Source organism: Heterodontus francisci, chromosome 1, assembly GCF_036365525.1.
Source record: "Heterodontus francisci isolate sHetFra1 chromosome 1, sHetFra1.hap1, whole genome shotgun sequence".
In the NCBI taxonomy this organism is placed as follows: domain Eukaryota; kingdom Metazoa; phylum Chordata; class Chondrichthyes; order Heterodontiformes; family Heterodontidae; genus Heterodontus; species Heterodontus francisci.
The window spans coordinates 59,485,686-59,509,794 of record NC_090371.1 but is presented as its reverse complement, the minus strand read 5'-3'; the positions used below and the strand labels follow the sequence as shown (position 1 = coordinate 59,509,794).

General features: G+C 44.8%; 1 protein-coding gene across 5 annotated transcripts in view; it reads right to left on the bottom strand.

Moving 5' to 3' along the window:
* Positions 1–24,109, bottom strand: part of nedd4l (NEDD4 like E3 ubiquitin protein ligase) — a 640,458-nt gene that overhangs the window by 8,263 nt on the left and 608,086 nt on the right. For all 5 annotated transcript variants that reach the window (XM_068031021.1, XM_068031043.1, XM_068031026.1 and 2 more), the window contains exons 26-29: positions 22,170–22,230; positions 21,016–21,075; positions 17,451–17,558; positions 457–553 (exon numbers count right to left, since the gene is read on the bottom strand). In XM_068031021.1, coding sequence (XP_067887122.1) covers positions 457–553; positions 17,451–17,558; positions 21,016–21,075; positions 22,170–22,230 — 326 coding nt within the window. The remainder of the gene's footprint in view (positions 1–456; positions 554–17,450; positions 17,559–21,015; positions 21,076–22,169; positions 22,231–24,109) is intronic.

The following is a 24,109-nucleotide window of genomic DNA, read 5'->3' as shown; positions in this document are numbered from 1 at the left end:
CAAAAAGGCTATACTTGAACTACAATCAACAAGTTTTTTTTAATTCATTCATGGGATGTGGGCATCGCTGGCCAGGCCAGCATTTATTGCCCATCCCTAATTGCCCTTGAGAAGGTGGTGGTGAGCTGACTTCTTGAACCGCTGCAGTCCATGTGGGGTAGGTACACCCACAATGCTGTTTTTATTGACTTCGTAGCGGCTAGATACAACTGAGTGGCTTGCTAGGCCATTTCAGAGGGCATGTAAGAGTCAACCACATTGCTGTGGGTCTGGAGTCACATGTAGGCCAGACCAGGTAAGGACAGTAGATTTCCTTCTCTAAAGGACATTAGTGAATGTGGACAAGTGAAAGTTTTATGAATTTTTGAATAAAATGTTCTACCCAAATAAAAATTAAAATGAAATACAAATGTAACATGAGGGTTAAAGCTTGTATACAAAGTAAAAGTCACATACCATACAGCTCAGCAAACCCATTCATTGGCACTCTTGAAGTTCCAGTAACAAACTGCAGTAGTCGGATACGTTTCTCAGCATCCATCAGCAGCACAGCCTGGAAGAAAACAGAGGTTGACAGAGGTTGAGTGAAATGAATCATCAAGTAAGTAGGAAGCATATTTTTAAAAAATCCACAACTGAAAAAAATGTTGGCCATATCCAGTCCATCTACAGTTTTACCTTACTTATGATTCCCAAAAGGCTGGAAGGATTTTAATTTTTTTTTGAAAAAAAGTAAGGTGGCATACCTTATCAACAATTACAGGTTGCTGTAACTCTAATCCTGAAGCAAGCATATTCGGTGACCTAAGACATTGGTCGCCTCACACTACAAAATTCTCATCAATGGATATTTAGAACTATTTGCATGATCACAGCTAAACTCCAGAAACTGCTCAACCAACAGCTGCCTTGCTGTTGAAGAGAAATAGATTATTCTGTTGTGTGAAGATTAAGTGCGAAGTTGCTGGTAGGGGAACACCACGCAGAAAAGTTGCAGCAGCAAACTGTGATGTATCATGTTTGTGAAGTAGGTTGTGACAGGTCACTGCTGTAGGATTTTATGGGAACTTCCCACTTATGTCTCCCCTGTCAATCACAATGGACTGCACTGGCTATCGATTTTTAGAACAGAAGACACAAAGCAAGGTTTCCACCATCAGAATTGCGGATCTCTACCGCACCCCCTCCCCTCCCAATTAGGGGAACAGAATATATTTTACTAAACAAAGCATCATGCTTCAATAAAATTGCCTCATATGCCAACTCAAAATCAATAAAACTAATTGCAGTAGGTGAATATAAACATCAAAGCCTAGAGAGCAGATTGGACAGCTTTCATGCCAAAAACATTGTCTTTTCTATGTTTTGGAAAGGAAAGAGAAAAGGGGTACCCTTAAATAAATGAAAATTGCAGGCAGAATGAACTTTTGGAGATCGCTATTTTGGAAGACAAGTTCCAATGGCAATTTAACCAAAGTGTTACAAGTGCACAACATATTTAAATTTCATTGTAATCAACATGTTCTTTATATTTGACTTCAGTTATGCAGAGATATGAGAGAAGCTGGAACTGTTGTCCTTAGAGCAGAGAACGTTAAGAAGGGGAGATTTAATAGAGGAGTTTAAAATCATTAAAGGTTTTACAGATTAAATAAGGAGAAATGTTTTCTGCTGACAGGAGGGTAAGTTGGAAGCACGAAACAGGAATAGGCCATTTAGCCCCTCAAGATTGTTCTGCCATTCAAGAAGATCATGGCTAATCTGTGACCTATCCTTTGCCCAATATCTCTTAATACCTTTGGTTAACAAAAATCTATCAATCTCAGTTTTAAATTTAGCAAGTGATCGAGCAGCAATAGCTATTTGTGGAAGAGTTCCAAACTTGTACCACCCTTTGTATGTAGTGTTTCCTAATGTCACTCCTGAAAGATCTGGCTCTAATTTTTGGATTATGCTCCCTCGTCCTAGATTACCTAACCAGTGGAAATAGTTTCTCTCTCCCTACCCTATCTGTTCTCCTTAATATGTTGAAAACTTTGATCAAATCACCCCTTAACTTTCTAAATTCCAGGTAACACAATCCTAGATTGTGTAATCTCTACTCATAATTTGGAGTCCAGGTATCATTCTGGGTAAATTCTAGGCTGCACTCCCTCCAAGGGCTAATCTTCTGCTTCTTTGGCCTCCTTGTCTCGAGAGACAATGGGTAAGCGCCTAAAGGTGGTCAGTGGTTTGTGAAGCAGCGCCTGGAGTGGCTATAAAGGCCAATTCTAGAGTGACAGACTCTTCCACAGGTGCTGCAGATAAAATTGGTTGTCGGGGCTGTTACACAGTTGGCTCTCCCCTTGCGCTTCTGTCTTTTTTCCTGCCAACTGCTAAGTCTCTTCGACTCGCCACACTTTAGCCCCGCCTTTATGGCTGCCCGCCAGCTCAAGCGATCGCTGGCAACTGACTCCCAAGACTTGTGATCAATGTCACAGGACTTCATGTCGCATTTGCAGACGTCTTTAAAGCAGAGACATGGACGGCTGGAGGGTCTGATACCAGTGACGAACACGCTGTACAATGTGTCCTTGGGGATCCTGCCATCTTCCATGCAGCTCACATGGCCAAGCCATCTCAAGCGCCGCTGGCTCAGTAGGGTGTATATGCTGGGGATGTTGGCTGCCTTGAGGACTTCTGTGTTGGCGATATGGTCCTGCCACCTAATGCCAAGGACTCTCCGGAGGCAGCCAAGATGGAATGAATTGAGACGTCGCTCTTGGCTGACATACATTGTCCAGGCCTCGCTGCCGTAGAGCAAGGTACTGAGGACAAAGGCTTGATACACTCGGACTTTTGTGTTCTGTGTCAGTGCGCCATTTTCCCACACTCTCTTGGCCAGTCTGGGTGTAGCAGTGCAAGCCTTTCCCATGCGCTTGTTGATTTCTGCATCGAGAGACAGGTTACTGGTGATGGTTGAGCCGAGGTAGCTGAACTCTTGAACCACTTCCAGAGCGTGGTTGCCGATATTGATGGATGGAGCATTTCTGACGTCTTGTCCCAGGATTTTCATTTTCTTGAGGCTGATGGTTAGGCCAAATTCATTGCAGGCAGCACAGTGGCGCAGTGGTTAGCACTGCAGCCTCACAGCTCCAGCGACCCGGGTTCAATTCTGGGTCCTGCCTGTGTGGAGTTTGCAAGTTCTCCCTGTGTATGCGTGGGTTTCCTCCGGGTGCTCCGGTCTCCTCCCACAGCCAAAAGACTTGCAGGTTGATAGGTAAATTGGCCATTATAAATTGCCCCTAGTATAGGTAGGTGGTAGGGGAATATAGGGACAGGTGAGGATGTGGTATATATATGGGATTAGTGTAGGATTAGTATAAATGGATGGTTAATGGTCGGCACAGACTCGGTGGGCCGAAGGGCCTGTTTCAGTGCTGTATCTCTAAATCTAAATCTAAAATCTAAATCCTGTCGATGAGTCTCTGCAGACACTCTTCAGTGTGAGATGTTAAAGCAGCATCGTCAGCAAAGAGGAGTTCCCTGATGAGGTCTTTCCGTACTTTGGTCTTCGCTCTTAGACGGGCAAGGTTGAACAACCTGCCACCTGATCTTGTGTGGAGGAAAATTCCTTCTTCTGAAGACTTGAACGCATGTGAGAGCAGCAGGGAGAAGATGATCCCAAACAGTGTAAGTGCGAGAACACAGCCCTGTTTCACGCCACTCAGGATAGGAAAGGGGTCTGATGAGGTGCCGCAATGCTGAATTGTGCCTTGCATATTGTCATGGAATGAGGTGATGATACTTCTTCGTAGCTTTGGTGGACATCCGATCTATGCTAGCAGTCTGAAGAGACCACGTTTGCTGACGAGGTCAAAGGCTTTGGTGAGATCAATGAAAGCAACGTCGAGGGGCATCTGTTGTTCACAGCATTTCTCCTGTAGCTGGCGAAGGGAGAACAGCATGTCAATGGTGGATCTCTCTGCTCGAAAGCCACACTGTGCCTCAGGGTAGACACGCTCAGCCAGCTTCTGGAGCCTGTTTAAAGCGACTCGAGCGAAGACTTTCCCCACTATGCTGAGCAGGGAGATTCCACGGTAGTTGTTGCAGTCACTGCGGTCACCCTTGTTCTTATAGAGGGTGATGATATTGGCATCCCGCATGTCCTGTGGTACTGCTCCCTCGTCCTAGCACAGGCAAAGCAGTTCGTAGAGTGTTGAAAGTATAGCAGGCTTGGCACTCTTGATTATTTTAGGGGTAATGCCGTCCTTCCCAGGGGCTTTTCCGCTGGCTAGAGAATCAATGGCATCACAGAGTTCCGATTTTGTTGGTTGTACATCCAGCTCATCCATGACTGGCAGAGACTGGGCTGCATTGAGGGCGGTCTCAGTGACAACATTTTCCCTGGAGTACAGTTCTAGGTTGTGCTCCACCCGGTGGTCCATTTGCGTGCGTTGGCCAGTGATTGTATCCCCTGATTTAGACTTGAGGGGGCGGCGATCTTCTTGATGGTTGGCCCAAAAGCTCTCTTAATGCCATCATACATTCCTCTGATGTTTCCGGTGTCGTAGGCCAGCTGAATGTGACTGCATAGGTGCTGCCAGTAGTCATTTGCGCAGCGCCTGGCTGTTCTTTGTGCAGTGCTTCTGGCTGTTTTAAGTGCTATGGATGTTAACTCGCTGGGGGCTTTCTTGTAGTTCAACAGCGCAATGCGCTTAGCGGCTATGACAGGTTCCAGCTCTTCAAAGTGAGATTGAAACCAGTCTGCATTCTGCTCACACGTTTGCCATAGGTGGTCATTTCTGAGTCATAGATGGCGTCTCTGATGTGGGCCTTCTGATGTTTGTCTCTGCATCCCCTGTAGGAGTGTTTTGAAGGGCTTTTTCAAGTGAATTTAGAAACTTATGTAACAGCTGTGGATAAGAAATTCTGCTAGTATTGACATCCTTCCTAAGTATGGTGCCCAGAACTGCTCAAATACTCCAGATGTGGTCTGACCAGGTCTTTGTATAGCTGAAGCATAACTTCCGCTTACTTGTGTTGTTGTCCTCTAGATATTAAGGCCAGCAAAGTCAGTACTGTGGCTACAAGAGCAGGTCAGAGGCTGGGAATCCTGCAGTGAGTAACTCACCTCCAGACTCCCCAAAGACTGTCCAACATTTACAAGGCACAAGTCAGGAGTGTGATGGAATACTCTCCACTCGCCTGAATGAGCACAGCTCCAACAATGCTCAAGAAGCTTGACACCATCCAGGACAAAATCGTCCGCTTGACTGGCACCCCATCCACCACCTTCAACATTCACTTCCTCCACCACTGATGCACAGTGGCAGCAGTGCGTACTGTCTATAAAATGCGCTGCAGCAACTCACCAAGGCTCCTTCGACAGCACCTTCCAAAACTGCAACCTCTACCACCTAGAAGGACAAGGGCAGCAGATACATGGGAACACCACCACCTGCAAGTTTCCCTCCAAGTGACACACCATCCTGACTTGGAACTATATCGCTGAGCCTTCACTGTTGCTGGGTCAAAATCCTGGAACTCCCTTTCTCACAGCACTGTGGGTGTACCTGCATCCCAAGGACTGCAGCGGCTCACCAGAATCTTCTCAAGGGCAATTAGGGAGAGACAGTAAAATGTTGATCTAGCCAGCAACGCCCACATCCCATGAAAGAATAAGAAAAAATAGCCTTTTTGATTATTTATTGCACCTGTTCATGTCATTTTAATCATCTGTATACATGGACTTCCAAGTCTCTTTGGACCTCCATTGTTTCTAGCATATCACCATGTAGCAGGTACTGTTCTTTGTGGCCTTACATTTGCCTACACAGAGATGCAATTGCCACAGTTTTGCCCATTCACTTAGCTGATCAGTATTTCTTTGTATATCTTTGTGTAAACGACATATTTGAATATGTGGCTTTCTATCTCATCATTGAAGTTGTTAATAAATAGTGAATAATTGAGGTTTCAACACAGATCCTTGCGAGACACTAATCACATTCTGCCAATTAGAATATCTGCCCATTATCCCTACACTCTCTCTCCTGTCACTCAGCCAATTCCCTATTCAATTCTATAAGCTTCAATTTTAGTAACCAGCGGACACAGGTAACTTGCAAAAGAACCAGTGGCGAGATTAAATTTTTGGATGCAGCGAGTGGTTATTATCTGGAATGCTACTGCCCGAAAGTAGAAGCAGATCCACTGATAACTTTCAAAAGGAATTGGATAAATACTTCAAGGCGAAAGAATGCAGGCTACGGGGAACGGGCAGTGGAGTGGGACTAACTGGATAGCTCTTTCAAAACAGTCAGGACAGGCATAATGGGCTTCTGTGCTGTATCGTTCTGTGATTCTATGAGGGAAGTAAATGAATAAATTTGCAAGATTTAAGTTTATTGGAACTGAAACAACTGCAACAAAGCTTGATGAGCATTTAGATTCACTTTTTTGTTTGTATATTTGTGTACATCAAGATATGCTGAAAGGTGAAAGGGATGATTTTTCCATTTGACTATCACTTTAGGCAAGGACAGGACAGTTAAGAGGTAGGAAACAAAAATGCAGACACTGGGCTAAGAGCTATCCAGTCAGTTTAATGTGGTAACGCATGACAAACCAGTGAGCTGAGGGCAAGGGAAACAAGAGATTGATCTAACCAGAATTAATTGTTTTTACTTATTGCTGTCAATAGATGCAGATGGATCAATCACACTTCAGATCTCACATAAATGTTATGACACAGGAATTTGCATTAAAAAAAAAGCCAATAATCTCCAATGCACAGAGCAACCTTCCTAAAAAATGGAAACTACTTTCTATTTTTAACATTAAAAAGCCAATCTGATCCTCAATTGATTTGAGGAGCTACCCAAGTACTTTGAGTCAGATATGTCTGAAGGTAAAGGGATGATTTTGTCATTCAGCTATCAGTTTAGGTAAGGATAGTACATTCAAGACGTAAGGGGAACAAAAATGCCAACACTGCACAAATGTGAGCAGCAATGCAAGAGTTATCAAGTCAGTTGCATGTGGTAAAGCTTCATTTGATACTGTGCTATATTTCAGTGGGTGGTCAATCAGTTCCGTCAATTCCTGAATGTGATTGGCTCAGTGTAAAAAGTACAAGTGAATTCAGTCAAACTGCCAAAATAAATAACAATGCAGTGAGAACGAGTCCTTTGGTAAACAGTAGTAATACTTTCATCTCAATGACTTCACATGGAAATATTCAGTTTGTTCTTTTAATAGATAAAATTAATTTCCTTTACAAAAGGTCTTTGAGAGAAAAGCAGTTTCAGTCAGCAACATTTGACATTATTAACTGTATTCAGAACTATTGCATAACTCAGCTCACTGAACCCTGAAGCTTAGGTAAATACTGTGGCCCTTTCAGATACAGACTAGCCCTGATAGGATCATCTCCAAGTTGCGAATGCAGGACTGAACATATTGCAACATGAGTCAAATTAAAAATCAAACCAATTGATTCCCAGCGAAATGCCATCTTGAGTCACTTTTATATAGCTCATTTAATTTTGTTTCTAAAAGCTGAAAAATCAAATTCACAGAACAATCCGTTTGAAACAGAAAACATGGCGATGAGTCTTATATTCTTCAGTTAAATATTTCTAAATTTATTTTGTTTTACTATTAAGGGAAAATAAACGAATGGGTGAAATTTAGCAGGATTGACTGACCAAAAAGTTTAAAAAGAGCAGACACTGCAAAGGGATTCCATTGGTTCTAGTCACTTGATTGCACAACTTTCCAATGTTTGCTGAATTAAATAAATCAACACACAGGAGTTCTGCAATGCAAATCACATAAACATGAACACTTTTAAAAATGTAATATGAAGCCTGTGGAGATCTGAAAGAAATTTGATGATTTTAAGTATTTTTAACCACAGGATTACTTTCTTCTTTTAAAAGTCACTTGTTGGCCCACATTATGGCTGCTACTCTTGTTGAATAACCTTTAACTTGGTTTCTCTTGGTGGTCTTTGATATCAAAAGTGAACATAACCTCAGCTATTGAAAGACATCTTGGTGAAATGTTGTTTCCTTTGAGTGCCGGGAATAGAAAATTATCTACTTTTTGTACCTAGTTACAACACAAAACACTTCTGTCCCATCTTAGGATTGGTACACATTACATACTTATCAAAACTGCCTCCACACTGATCCACAATATGCATCTTTAAAAATGATTTGGAAATTTAAAAAGTTTTCAAAACACAAGCATTAGCTCACATGACTGAATTATGCACAATTGCGGGATGTTACCCTTGCAGGCACCTTTAACTGCAGTCTGAAAGAAACATTTTCCCTGCGCGTTCCCCTACCCCACACCACATCCTAATACCAGTGGCTTTAATTTTCATAGCACGCCGCCACTTTAAAAATGGCAGTCCACCCGTGCGGACCGTCCGTTGCAGATCCGCTGTGATATTCAGCACAGCGGCTCATTATCATCAAGGCGGTGCGCTGCCTCCCCCAAATCATGCATGGGGGCGGGATCTCCAGCGCCGGTATCGGCTTCGCGTCAGCTGACCATCAGGTGCTGGGGCTCTATTTAAAGGGTGGCCAGCACATCAGTGATGCCTCCACTGACAGAACTCTTTGGGCTGCAGAAGACCAATCTCATTTGGGTACATCAGAAAAGTTGGATAATGGTGTCAGAGGGGCGTTCTAGGGTGGCCCCACGGTTTGGTGATGCCTCCTTGCTCACTCTCCTCCAGACCGTGCGGACAAGGCGGGAGGTCCTCTTCCCCGGCGATGGCAAGAAGAGGCCCTCCCACCTGACCAAGGCAGCTGGGCAGGAGGTGAAAGAGGAGATCAGTGCCGGAAGAGGATGAACAATCTGCTGCAAACCGCAAAAGTAAATGCCACTTTAGATCAGGGCTCCACTGAACCTGGGTGTGCCCAGAGTGGCACATGTGTGCCACTGCCATGTCAAAAACATGGAGGTTGAGTAGGGAAGAAAGACATGACAAGAATGGAAGAATGTATGATAGAACTTGCTCTTGTCTGCTGCTCAGAGCATGGCACCTAAATGAGTAGCTCACTCAGTAGTGCAGACTGAGCAGCCCCCACCTTTGTGCCCAGCACCCCTCTTGTGACATGTGTCATACTGTTGATCTGCCATCCTTAGTATCTGCCTCCGTGCTTCTCCTGGCGAAGAGGTCCACAATTCAAGGGAGGCCACTCGTATCGGTGGAGGTGTGCCAGAAATCAGAAGGCTCACAGAAGCTGAAGAGGTGGTCCTGGAGATAGCAGCAAGCCATGTGCCACGGTCATTCGGTGAAGCAGGCCTCGGGGTCCATGATGAACATACGTCCATTTGATAGAAACAATGATCAATGTGAAATTTTTATCGTGTGATACAATGCTGTTATAATTGTGACATGTGCAACATTAAGACTGACAGTGTGCTCTTCTCATTGTATCGTCCAGGTCAACGTTCTGAATCGACCCCAGCTCCCCCAGTGTCCCATTACACAAACGCACCTTCTACTAGCACACATACAGTCACCTCGGTGGGTATCCGTTCGGCCTTAGAGTCTGGGTCACAAGCTGGTGAGAGAACGGCACACATGCCCGAGCAGCTGACTGAGGCCCCTGACTGTGGGTGACCAGGCTCATGCTGAGCCCCAGGCTATTGCTGACCCTCTGCTGTCGACAGCGCAGGGCATGTTGAGCTGCTGCAGCAGTCCTGGCAACATCAGGCGGAGACGCCACAGGCCGTGCGCCACTTTCAGTGGCGGTGGGGGAGTTCATCCGTGCCATGGCACCTGCCATGTCCCAGGCCTATGAGCGCCGGGCATCATCCATTGAGGCAGCGGCAGCTCTCTTGGTGAGCCAGAATCAACTAATAAGCGCTGACTTGCAATCGCTTGCCCTATATATTCCTCACTAACATATGTGTCCTTTTACTGTATGATGTGTGCCAGCATGCACCACTCCTGTCTCCTCCCTTTACAGCATTGACCTTTCAGAACTGCCAATGTATGCAAAATCATTGCCATGCTAGCATTACTCATGTGTCTCTCCACGGATGCAGTAACATGGAGAATGGCTTAGTCTGCTACTGCCTCTAATGGTTGAGACAAAGATGTTGCAGATGCAGACTGCTGCACAGCAGGTGAACAAGGGTGCTGTGTGGCTTGCAGAACTCATGGCGGCTCCTATGGAGTGGAGACCTTTGATCAATGAAGTGCTAACATACATCCCTAGCTCGCTGCTGGCCCTGCATGTGACACCTCAGTGCCCTCTGCCCTCCCATGCACCTTTCCTGTTGTAAGTCCTCAGCGTCCTCATCATCCGAGGAGTCGTCCTGCTGACATCTCTCCTCATCCTGCAAGGCCTCCCCCCAATTGAGCGTGTAGTTGTGCAGAGCACAGCAAAGAGTAAAAATACGAGCTGCCCTTTCTGGCTCATACTGCAGGGCACCACCCAAAATACCCAGGCAGTGCAAGTGCATTTTCAGCATGCCGATCGCCTGCTGAATGGTGACTCTTGTAGCTCAGTGGCTGACATCGTATCTCTCCTGTGCAGCAGTGGTGCAGCGTCTCACTGAAGTCAGGAGTCATGTCTGCATGGGGTATCCCTTGTCTCCAAGAAGTCACCTCTCCATCTGAGCCAGGTCAGTGAACAGCAAGGGCACCTGGGACTGGCGGAGGATAAAGTTGTCATGGCAGCTGCCTGGAGAGCAGGCACAGATTTGCATGAAGCGTTTCCAGTGATCACATACTAGCTGTACACTGATTGAGTGGAATTCCCTACAGTTTACATATGCAGCTGGACGCCCGGCGGGAGCCTTGATGGCCACGTGGATGCAGTATGTGACCCCTTGCACCTGTGGGAATCCCACGATGGAGCCGAAACCGATGGCCCTTTGGACCTGGCTCTCAAGGTCCATCCTGAAGCGGACATAGTCACCGGCCCTCCGGTACAGGGCATCAATGACCTCCCTGATGCAGCAGTTCACTGCTGACTGTGTGACCCCACAAAGGTCTCCGGTGGGCACCTGAAATGATGCAGTGGTATAAAAGTTAAGAGCCGCTGTCACTTTGAGGGCCACAGGCATTGGATGGCCACCAAAGCCCATGGGCTTCAGGTCATCGTTCAGCAGGGCACAGAGATGTGCCACTGTCTCTCTTGACATCCACAGTAGCCTCTGACATCTGCAGGTATGTCATGCGGGACCTGCAAATGCGCGGCAATCTGTAGCGGCAAGCTCTCCTTGTGGGCTGCAACTGCCATTTGGTTTTGCCTGCGGCGTATATGGATCCTCACGAGAAGCGGGACAATGCATATGGGGTGAAACATCTCCAAGTTGCAATTAACCTCGGTTCCTTTACTTCTTTGAAGGTACCTAACAGGGCAGAGACTGACGTTGACTGGTACATCAGGTGCTTTCATGCATCAACTATGTAGCATGGCATGGCATTGCCCGTCTTAGCTCCTACTAAGAGTGGCATAGCCTGATCGCATTCAGATTGCAACAGCTGCAATAATTGGCTCACCAGCCAGATAACCTTTGTACACCTACCGTTTCTGGCACTCTCCCCCTCACAGGGTGACTGGAGTGCCATTGCTTCTTCACTCACACAAACCAACAATGGTGCAGAGCGGCCACCCTTAATGGAGGGAGGGTACGCAGTACCTCCCTTCAAGCCTGCAGAGTTGTGCCCCCAGGAATACCATCCCCTCCTCCCTTCATGCCTGCAGAGTTGCGCCCCCAGGAATACCATCCCCTCCTCCCTTGATGCCTGCAGAGTTGTGCCCCCAGGAATACCATCCCCTCCTCTCTTGATGCCTGCAGAGTTGTGCCCCCAGTAATACCATCCCCCCTCCCTTGATGCCTGGAGAGTTGTGCCCCCAGTAATGCCATCCCCCCTCCTACCTCCACATAAATGCGTGCAGAGTTGAGACCCATCTTGCAAGACTTACCTGCACTGTCTCTGAAAACTATTACTTATGCTGTCCCACCGGCCTTTCATATTCGCAAACGGGATGGCACGTGTGAGACGCCCGTTCACAGAAAAATGCAGAACTGTGGACTGAGAGGCAATGGGATGCATAATGAGGCAAAGTAAGTAGTGCTTTTGGATATTTAAATTGGGGTGCCGCCGCCAAGCGGCAGGGGCGCCGCTCCGAGGTTCTCCTGCCACCAGTAAAATGGGGCGGGGCCTTCCCTGTGTCAGGGAGCGTGGCAGGCCTCTCCCAGAAGTATTTTCTGGGCCCCCCTCTGCCAGGACCCCCGATGTCGGGGGGTTGGTAAAATTTAGCCCAGTGTATTGTTTTTATTTCCAGAATAAGCCATTTTCAAAACGTCACTTATATCAACGATTTATGGGCAATTGTATCATGTGGACTCTCAATCTCTTGAAAATGACATCAGACATTAATAATTTTAGAAAGGAGTCTTAGAATTGGCAGAAAAATGCACTGTTGCCCTCATGCAGGTCTAGATTCAAACCCAGGTTACAAATTTTTAATTTCAATATTTGAAACCAGCACACCACCAACTTCATGATTTAGAAAAGGCAAACCAATGATTTCTACCACACTATTGTGAACAATTTCAACTGTAGTCACTTCAAAATGCCTGGACGGAAACTATTTCTAAACAGCTTTATGCCAAGAAGTGGGCAAAGATGTTAAAATATATCTAATAACCAGGAGTTTGAAGTTTGCAGGACAAAGTTCTTGCATTCAGACAGGAAATCTCTGTTGGCACTAACAGAATTAACAGCTTCAGCATGAAAGGTAAATACAAAAGTTGACAAATGGCTCTGGTAGGTATCAAGAAACAAAGTAATTCATGACAACGCTACGTCATCGCCGACGTCATCAGGATGCGCCGCGGTGCGCACATGCGCAGACGGTCTCATGCCCTCTGCGCATGCGCTGAGGTCCGGCTTGCCGTTTTGCGCATGCGCAGATGACGTCATCGCGTTACGTCGTCTTCCTCGGGCAACGCGCCAGGTTGGCCTCTGCGCATGCGTCAAAGCTTCCACTTTTTGAAAGTGGAAGGAGGAGAGGTTTCGTCGGGAATTTTCTCGCATTTTATCTGAATTATTTATTCGTTTTGGAGACTTGCTTCATTTTTATTTGACACAGGAGATTGTTCCAAGGTAAGTTGCTCTGAAAACATTTCCATTGTCTGGGGCACTGCATGTGCTCCAGTCACTGTTGTGAGTTGCTGTGTGCAGGCAGTACATGTGCTGCAACCTCCCGTCGTTTCGTTTTTGTAACGTTTTAATGGAGTGCATTCTGATTTCTTATCTCATCTCATGTTTCCCGTGAGGAGACTGGACTGGCTGCGGCAACAGACTCTCCGCTGGCAGCAAGGACTGGCTGATGAGATGGAGCCATTTACTATGCCCAACAATTGCCCGGAAGCACCTTCGGATGGAGGTGGCCACGCGCTGGACATCAGTCACGTGTCACAAACCCTGGATCCTGAGCGTCTCACCATACATGGACCATACATTTGCCTGCCTGTTCAAAGCTCCACTTCCCCTACCTGCGGTACCCTCTCCTTGCTGCTCAGTTACACAGTCACCTGTTCCTGCACCCATCAGAGCAGTGCACATGGGCACACAGTTACCTGCTCCTACACCCATCAGAGCAGTGCACATGGGCACACAGCCACCTGTTTCCCCATCCGCCTTTGAAACAACCATGCAGAGCCTTGTGAGACTCCGCAATTGCCAGCTGCTGCCTGTCAAGCAGAGAGGGCGTCCAAAGGGGTCAAGCACTTGGGGAACATTCAGCAAGAGGAGACTGAGCACTAAAAGAAACAAGCATGCAGTGTCCAGTGGTAGCAGAAATGTGAATGCTCTTGCTGTGAACACAACTGGTGATAGTAGTAGGCAGGATTAAATGGGAATGGATGGGAAGACGCACGAGTAACATAACCACTCGCAGGGAACTGCTGGGCTAAATGGCCAGCTTTATGTTCATAGCCCAAAAGAAATGTGCTTCTTTTCCAGCACCCTCACATCATTCATGTTTTCCCTGAGAGCAGCATTGAACCATCACGAGATAGGGGCAGTAACATCATCCTGCCTCCTACAGCTGAGGTGGGTACTAAGTGATTCATTGGCGGTGTTATCAGTACATGCCTTTACCGCAGAACACAAAGCATGCTCAACAGTAATTCCATTGGAGGGAGGGAAGCTCTGACACTGATGTTCTTTCCTTATTTCCTTTCATGTAAAACGTGCCCTTGAGAAAACAATCCTTGACACTTAAGGACGGCATTCAAGCAAAGGAGGCAGTGCAGGAGAGGACGCAAGGATGTGCTGATTCCTGCATCTGAGGTGGGTAATAAGTGCTTCATTGGCGACGTTATCAATTGGTGGCTTCACTGCAGAACTTAAAAAGGTGTGCACAACAGTAATTTCAGTGGATGGAGGGAGGCAAGCTCTGACTCTGATTTGCTTTATTTCTTTTCATGTAAAACATGCCGTCGAGAAAACAATCCTTGAGACTTAAGGTCAGCATTCAAGCAACGAAGGCAACTGGATCATGCTGCGGAGCTGGTCACGATGTGGAAAGGAACATTGCATTTATGGATGAATTGGGAGTGCACATTGGGATGAGTTTGGGGAACATTCAACAAGAATAGACTGAGCTCAGACTCTTGTGACTTTGCCTTCTTCACATGGACAATACAGTAGTGGAATAGAGAGCCAAGCATTCATTCACCACAAGGCTCTCCAGGAACAATCTCTTTAGCTGTGCATAGCAGAGACGCGGCCTGTCTGTCTAACGGGAATGCTGGACACAACACTCATGTATCCATGCACAGCAGTTCCTCGGATGCTTAATGAACTTAATAAAACTTCTCAATAATTAACCCCAGAATTGTTGAGGTTTTGTTTTGCATGCTATTTCCCCGACTTTGCAACTGCACTTCAGATATTCAACTGTGGTGGAGGGGTGGAGGTAGGGGGGTAGAGGGAGGGGTGGCGGTAGGGGGGTAGAGGGAGGGGTGGCGGTAGGGGAGTAGAGGGAGGGGTGGAGGTAGGGGGGTAGAGGGAGGGGTGGAGGTAGGGGGGTAGAGGGAGAGGGGGGAGGGGTGGGGAGGGTGGGGAGAGCAGGGAGGGGTGGGGAGAGGGAGCATGCAAAATGCAGGGACCAGACAGTTGCAATGCCTTAAGTACTGTGGAGAAGTAGGGGAGAAGCAACTGGATTGGGCATCCGCAGCTGGAGGGAACGGCTGAATGGAGAGGGCTGTAGAGAGCTGCGGGGAGCGAGTGTGCAAAGACCTCGGTGTCGCCGGGTCCAGGAACTGGCCGGTAAGTCTTTTGCTGTTGTGTTTCTGGCGCATGCACAGAAAAAGGCACTCCTCTTCCGCTCCGCTGCTCCCCCCCCACTCCCGCCCTTCACCCCCACCCCCCTCTCTCTTTTCCCCCCCCTCCCTCCCTCTCTTTCCCCCCCCTCCCTCCCTCTCTTTTCCCACCCCCTCCCTCCCTCTCTTTCCCCCCAACTCCCCGACACCCTCAACGCTGCTCTCCCCGGCCCCCGCGCTGCTCTCTCACTCCGGCCATTGTATACTGCCACGTGTTCATTAGGTTGCCTCTGTGCGATTCTTTGAGCAGTGCCATCTTTAGTCCTGGCAGCTGCTGCAGTCGCAATCTGTGACGTTTTCGCGGCACATGCTGTATTTGCACATGTGCCAAAACAGCGCCACCTACCGTTCGCGTTGTCAACAAATGCGGTCATCAAGAAAATAGGAACAGGGCCAGACCATTTTGGTCCATTGAGCTTGTTTTATACTTTTGCTGGTCTAAAGAAGGAAGTTTAATGTGCAAATGGTTCCAGCACAAAATATCTGATTTGTTAATATAACACAAAGGTTTTTTTTATGGGGATGGCACAGCATTAAAAACAGAACACAAAACTTTGAGTTTGCCAGGAAACCAAGCCAGAATTCTTTTTGCCCCTCCCCCAAAGGCCATCCTCACCTCCAGCTGTGAGAGCGCTCAATGCAGGATGCAGACACGTTTCATGTCAATGTCACTATCATAGCAGCACTCACTGAAGGAGCACCTGCCAAGAGACGCTGCAGGGGCCAAAATGTCTACAACCTCAGATGTAAGGTGAGATGGATGATTTCATAAATATCACAGCACATTTGCATGTTACAATTTTTGATTTTTGTTCTTCACATATCTTGGCATGTGGGCTGGCAGCCACATGCATAAAAATCATTGGACTTAGGACATTTGGAAGTCCTACTTAGTGGAAGTCATGCTAACCTGCTGTTTTGGTGACCCAGAAATTCACTTCACTGTTACTGGACACGATGACCCAGAACAGTGTTGTCCAATACATTAGCCTCTAGTTGTATGTGGCTAATTGGGAATCCAGATGTAGTTAATTGCATTCCTGATTAGCAAATAAAAAATGAGAAGCAGACAGTGTCCTTAGGAATATGATCTTAATACGCAAAATCACGTGGCATAGACATGAATACTTCAACCTTTTTGCGGATTTGTTGATATACGATGAAAAGCAGTGTGTACAAGTGTTTTAATTCCTTAGGTACTGAATGGTAGTAGATATTAAATTTTAAAAAAATAGGATTTATATATATATTTACCTGCATTGTGTGAGTGTATAAAAAGTGTTTTCTAGTAAAATAATGCACATGGCTCATACAGTGCTGCCATAGCCATACCTGCGGACGTCGGCAATTCCTACTGGACAACACTGACCTAGAAATCTTGATATTAGCTTCTGCAATCTGAAATAGATTTAGCCTTTATCTGGGCAGCTATAGAATAGCCTGTCTGGAATCACAATTCATCAATGTATTCAGAGTCTGGAAGACTTTCTGTTCCATGTGGTGGTGACAAGTGGGAGTCTATACTCTCCCTGGATAGGAGAAGACAGAGAAAGAGCAGCAATTTCTTCCAACTCATTGTTATGTCAGCATCAAAAAGAAAATGTTGCAATGTAAATGTTATACTACAACAATATCCAAGATCTGCCTCAAGTTAGGGTTATCGGTTAATTAATGGATGAAAGTGCGCACTTTCCTGACCTGCATTTCTTGCGAGCACCACTTCTCACTGCGAGTGCTCATAGCAGAAGCAATGCAACAGCTAAATATAATTCTACTGCTTCCACGTAAATAGCAGTTTTAAGTTCCTACAATTTGATTCTTTGCTAAATTTAGCTAACAGACAGAATACTGGTGTGCAGATCTATCTATCCAGAGAAAAATGCAATGTCAATGCTCAGGCAAACTTATACATCCCTGCTATTAATAAACAATGCACTACACTCAAACAAAATTAAAATACATTTTTAGAGTAGTAAATTACAAAAACTGTTGTAAGAACAAATTTATAGACACGTGAATATTTGTGTTTAGCAAAATGAAGGTTTCAGCAAAGACCATTGTATCTGGATTAATTGTTAATTATACATTACCTTCCAGAACCACTGAATGACTGGGTGGTTTGTACAGTAGTTGTTCTTGTAGACCGTGTGTTGCCTCCAGTCATTGACATCCACGTCTCCAAGACCACACATTAGCAACTAAAAGAAAACCAAATTGCACAAACATAAATGTCTTGACTTAAGTCTTTTACAGAACAACGGCAATATATTTACATAAACATTACTTAAACATCGGTCACTGGCTTTAAGTGGCTAATTGAGAATCTAGATGTGGCTGAATGCAATCTCGTGCCATTTAAACAATATACTGCTTTTCTACTCTTCCTGCCAAAGTGGACAAGCTTACATTTTCCCACATTATGCTCCATCTGACAAATTGGTGCCCACTCACTTAACCTGTCTATGTCCCTTTGCAGACTCCTCATATCCTCTTCACAACTTACTCGCCTACCTATCTTTGTGTCATCAGCAAAGTTAGCAACCATACCTTCTGTCCCTTCATCCAAGTCATTGATATGTATTGCAAATAGTTGAGACCCCAGCACTGATCCCTGGGGCACTCCACTAGTTACAGCTTACCAACCCGAAAAAGACACATTTATCCCAACTCTCTGCTTCCTGTTAGCTAACCAATCCTCTCACTGCTTTGGTTACATCCCTGGGACTGATAATGTTGCCAAAAAGAGGAGTAAATCTGAGGATTGGGAGGATTTTAAAATCCGCCAAATAAGGAATAAGAAATTGACAAGAAAAGAGAAAAGGAAGTATGAGAGTAGACTATCAAGGGACATAAAAATCAATTGTAAACATTTCTATAGGTATGTAATTAGAAAACATTTAGTGAAAGTAAATGTGGGCCCATTAGAGGCAGAGACAGATAAAATTATAATGGGGAAGAAGAAAATGGCAAAAACATTAAACAAATACTGTGGATTGGATTTTATGGAGGCGGCGGGGAGCCCTTTGGAGACTCCTAGTTCTATTTAATACGCTCCGGCAATTAACTGCCCAGAGGAGGGGTCCCTGTCCCTTTAAGGACAGGGATCCCACCTCCGAGAGCTGCCGGCCAATCAGAGGGCGATCAGCCCACTCATATCGGCAGCACCACCAGGAGTAGTGGCCGCTACCAGTACTAGAAGAGGCCCCAGACCCCTGCTAAGTGTGGCGGGGTTGCTCAGGACAGTCCATCAGGCCTTGGAAAGGTGGGTGGGTGGGGGGGCTAGGAGTGGTCATTGAGGAAAGGAAGGGGTCTTAGCAGAGGGGTGCCCTTTGCCACTCGGGGCCCTATATGGGCCACAGATCGTCCAGAAAGGAGGACACCTCCCGATCCCACCAAACTCGGAGGGAGGCCACCTTGCTTTATTGGATGACCTTCCCACGTTGGTTAAATACCAGCGGCGGCGGGAAGAGGCCAAGTGACTATTAATTGGCCACTTAAGCGTCTAAATTGGCCCCTGGTCAGGAAGGCCGCCTTTGGCCTTTTCCGTCTCCAACACAATCACATGCGACGGGAAGGCGACAGGCACTCAACCTGTCACTTTCCATCGCTATGTTATGGGTCCTGCTCCTCCTCCTATCCTATCTCCCAGGAGCCCATAAAATTCAACCCTATGTATCTGTCTTCATGGTAGAAGACACAGAACAAATTTTGGAAATAATGGGGAACCAAAGATCTGGCGAGAATGAGGCACCTAAAGAAATCAGTATAATTAATAGTAAAAGAGAAAGTAATTCAATGATGTGGCAACAAATCCCCTGGACCTGATGATCTGGATCCTAGGATCTTAAAAGAGGTAGTGGACGCTTTGGTTTTGATCTTGCAGAATTTCTTCGATTCTAGAACAGTTCCCAAAGATTGGAAGGTAGCAAACATAATCTCACTATTTAAGAAAGGAGGAAAAAAAAAAGATAAACTATAAGCCGGTTAGCCTAACATCAGTAGTAGTCAAAGTGCTAGGCCGGAAATTTTGGTTGGATGGGGGACCCCGCCCACTGGCTGGAAAGTCAGTGGTGAGCCTGCCTCCACCAGGCCTAGGGAGCCAGGCCAGAACTTTTTGCTCCCCAGGGCCTTAATTGGTCTTGGGTGGGACTTCCACCTTCTTGAGGCAGGAAGTCCCACCAAATGGTGTCATATATGTCTTTGTGGGAACATGCTTACTCTGAACCACTGCTCTGACACTGATTTACCTTCAAGTAGCTGTTTCCAGTCCACTTTGGCTAAATCACTCCTCAGCTTAGTAAAATTGGCCTTGCACCAATTGAGAACTCTAACTCCTGTTCTATCTTTGTCCTTTTCCATAATTATGTTAAAACTAACTGAATTATGATCACTAGCACCAAAATGATTTCCCACTGCCAATCCTTCCACCTGCCCATCTTCATTTCCTAAAACAGTCCAAAGCTGCGCCCTGTCTTGTTGGGCTTGCTACATACTGTCCAAAAACGTTCACCTGAACGCACCTCAAGAATTCTGCTCCCTCAAATCACACTAAAACTATCCCAGTTAATACTAGGGTAGTTAAAATTCCCTACCATTACTGCCCTATTGTTTTTCTGCTTCTCAGAGATTTGCCTACATATTTGCTCACCTATCTCCCCTCTGACCGTTTGGGAGTCTATAGTACACTCCCAGCAGTTTGACTGCCCCTTTTTTGTTCCATAGCTCAATCCATATGGCCTGTCAGTTCTGGTATCATCCTTGTGAATCTTTATTTGCACTTTTCCAATGCCTCTGTATTATTTGTATAGTATAGAACTGTGCACAAGTTTAACATTACTTCTCTGCTTTTCCATACTATTGCTTTATAAATGAACCCGTCCTTGGTTTGTTTTTTGCAGCCTTATTAATCTATGTCGCAAATTTTAATGATTTTTGTATCCTCCACATCTCTTGAAGTCACTGATTGTCTCCACTTCCATTACCCTTGTGGGCAGCGAGCTCCAGGTCATTACCACCCATTGCATAAAAAAGTGCTTCCTCATATTCCCCCTGCATCATTTGCTCAAAACTTACAATCTGTGTCGTCTAGGCCTTGTACCATTTGTTAATGGGAATAGTTTTTCTTTGTCTATCTTATCTAAGCCTATCATAATCTTGTACACGTCAATTAAATCTCCCCTTATTCTCCTTTGTTCCAAGGACAACAAACCCAGCTTTTCCAAACTAACCTTGTAACTAAAATTCTCCATCCCTGGAACTATTCTGGTAAAAATCCTCTGCACCCTCTCAAAGATTCTCACATCCTTCCTGAAGTAAGGTGACCAGAACTGGATGCAATACTCCAGTTGAGGCCTAACCAGAGTTTTATAAAGATTCAGCATAACTTCCCTGCTTTTGTACTCAATGCCTCTATTTATGAATCCCAAGATCTCATATGCTTTACTAACCTCTCTCTCAATATTGGAAATTATGCAAAGATGGTTGCTATGCTTCATGTGAGCCACTAGATGATTTAATTTTTTGTACGCAAATAAGAACTCCAAATTACCCGGAGACTATATTTTAAAACTTCCAAACTGGGGTGGTGGGGAATGGAGGTTAGGGAAAAAGTTCAACCTTATAATGGAGAGAAAAAAAAATGTGAGAAGCACTAACCTCGAGTTCATTTTCATCAAATATTTTAATCAAGTCGATAGGGATGAGTTCCGTAAAGCCCTACAAATCAATTTCAGTGAAAGACAAAAGTATCACCACTTGTGTACAAGAACATTATGAATGCTGCCCCAAATTAAGTCCATTTCAAATATATATATATATATATACACACACATACTTTTATATATAAATACATATCCTACTGATATCTACTCAAATTACAGAGACCCAAATTAGACAAGTATTACTCATCAGGACATGCTTGAAAAATCTTTTGCTTTTTTCTCAGTTATCTTTACACTATTTACCCATTCGCTGTGACGAGGGTAAGTTACCAATTTGATATACAACTGGGAGTTAAGAGCTGCACAGAAGCAGCACCATTGTTCCCCAATTCCTGGTGAGGAAGTGCTTGGCCTCTGCTTAGCATCTGGCCACAAGAGGATCTGAAAATGTGAACTCCCACTCTGCCACTTCATAACTACATTTCATTGGCTCTTCAATGAGCTACAACACTGCACTATGTAAAGAAATATTTACAGATGAAAGCCATTGTTTGCACACATTACTGCATTCACTACTCACTAACACTTTGTCCAAATATACATCTTTATCTATTTTATTTAACTACAGCAAAATTGAAGAACTGGCATACTCTGGATGACCCAAGGACCACTGTCCCACATTACTCAAAATTATTGTGCAGAAACTAAGAAATTTGGAAATTACAGGTCAAGGTTATGTTCCATGCTGCCCGCACAATGTGAAATATTTAATAGAAAGTGGGCACCACCTTGTGGTATCTGTAAACCACTGCACACATGCTGCCTACTTCCCCAACAGCTGGTAAATACTTAATAGAACTGCATAATTATTCAAATAACTCCAAAGCCTGGGTAAAATACATATTAATTTTTTTTTTTTGCAGGGACGGAAACATAAAAGCCATTAGAGGGAAAATATAAAACTTCATCCCACATATATGCTTGTGGAAAGCTGCGTACTTGGGATTCAAGTTCAAGAAGAAACCCTGGTGTGCACATTTCATTCTGCAGTTAACACCTTACAAGTTATGAATAAGGTAGCAGTTGCTGGCATAAGAAACAGAGTTCTAGATGAATATTCAATCCTACTTTACAAAAACAACCCATTACCTCCATGAAGGCATTCATCTGCTTCTGCACCCGATTTACAAACCTCCACTGGATGACCAAGCTGCGTATGGAGAAACATAGAAAAAAAAAACAAACCAAGAGGCAAGTCAGAATACTCTAGTTTAATGTTTTTATCTTTAGCTCTTTAATGTCCCAGTAGATTGAGAAAATAAGTGTCTCCCTGCTAGTTATGAGTTCGCAAAAGGTGGTACTGAAATCAACACTGAACTAGTACAGAGAGGGTCCAGTGTCAGAGGACTGAATTATGAGGAAAATTAGAAATTATATGTGTATTATATATTATATAATGTGACATAATACATATGATATGCATGATATATGACATTAAGTGAGATAGAAAATGTCAGTTTTGAGCATTATTTCAAGTTAATCTACAACTGCTGAACAAAGGGACATAGATGCAAACTGATACAAGACATGCTTAGGACTGTTATCAAGAAACTCTGCTTCAAGTACAACAAAATGGGAGTCAGTGGCACAGTGGTAATGTCACTGGACTAATAACCCAGAGGCCTAGGGTAATGCTCTGGGGACGTAGGTTCGAATCCCACCACGACTGATGGTGAAATTTGAATTCAATTATTAAAAATCTGGAAATAAAAGAATGGTGACCATGAAACCACTGTCGATTGTTGGAAAACTTCATCTGGTTCACTAATGTCCTTTAGGGAAGGAAATCTGGCCTAAATGTGACTCCAGACCCGCAGCAATGTGGTTCACTCTTAAAATGCCCACTGAAATGGCCTAGCAAGTCACTCAGTTCAAGGGTGATTAGGGATGGGTAATAAATGCTGGCCTTGCCAATGACACCCACATCCCATGACAGAATGAAAAAAAAATTACCTTTCAGTGCTGTATCTCTAAACTAAACTAAATGATGTACCAAAGTAGGGCAGTGAAGGAAACAAAACTATGGTAACACTGAAGGGATAGATATAGTATGTTCACGGAATTGCATGTAAATTATTGACCTGGTTAGGAAATTAGCTGAATGGCAGGAGACACAGAGTAGGGATAATGGGCAGGCACTCTAATCAGCAGTGTGTGACTAATGGCACGCCACAGAGATCGGTGTTGGGGCTTCATCATATTTACTGTATTTATTCATGACTTAGATGATGGCAATAGACAACCACATATCCAATGACACAAAGATACAACAACAACTTGTATTTATATGGCACCTTGAATGTAAGAAAACGCCCTAAGGCATTTCACAGGGGCATTATAAACCAAATACACCAAAATAAAAGATAGACGGCATTGTAAATAGTGTAGATGGAAGCATAATATTTCCAGAGTTAGTAATAGATTAAGGGAATGGACAAAAACTGTGGCAAATGGATTTCAATATAGGCAAGTACGAGGTCATCTACTTTGGACCTAAAAGGGATAGAACAGAGTACTTTCGAAATAGTGAAAACCTACGAACAGTTGAGGTCCAAAAACTCAGGGTTTCATGTATATAGATTATTAAAATGTCATGGACAGGCACAAAAGATAATTCAAAATGCTAATGGAATGTTGGCCTTTATATCTGGAGGACTAGAATACAATGTGTTAGAAGTCTGAAACCAACATCCTCACAAGGAAATTTACTTGTGCTGTTGGGGAGCGTTTAAACTAGCTTGTCAGGGGGATGGGAACCTGAGGGATAGCTCAAATTGGCAGGAAGTAAAGCTGGTAACAGGAGGTATAAAAGTAGTAAGTGACATTAGAAGGCAGGCAAAACAAAGGCGAGCATCAACTAGGCTTAGAATGCAGAATGTCAAGACAACAAGGTTACAGGCATTCTACCCAAATGCACGCAGCATTCGCAACAAGGTAGATGACTTAAAGGCCCAAATTGAGGTAAATGGGTATGATCTAATTGCCAGAACAGAAACGTGGCTACAGGGTGACCAAGATGGAAACTGAAT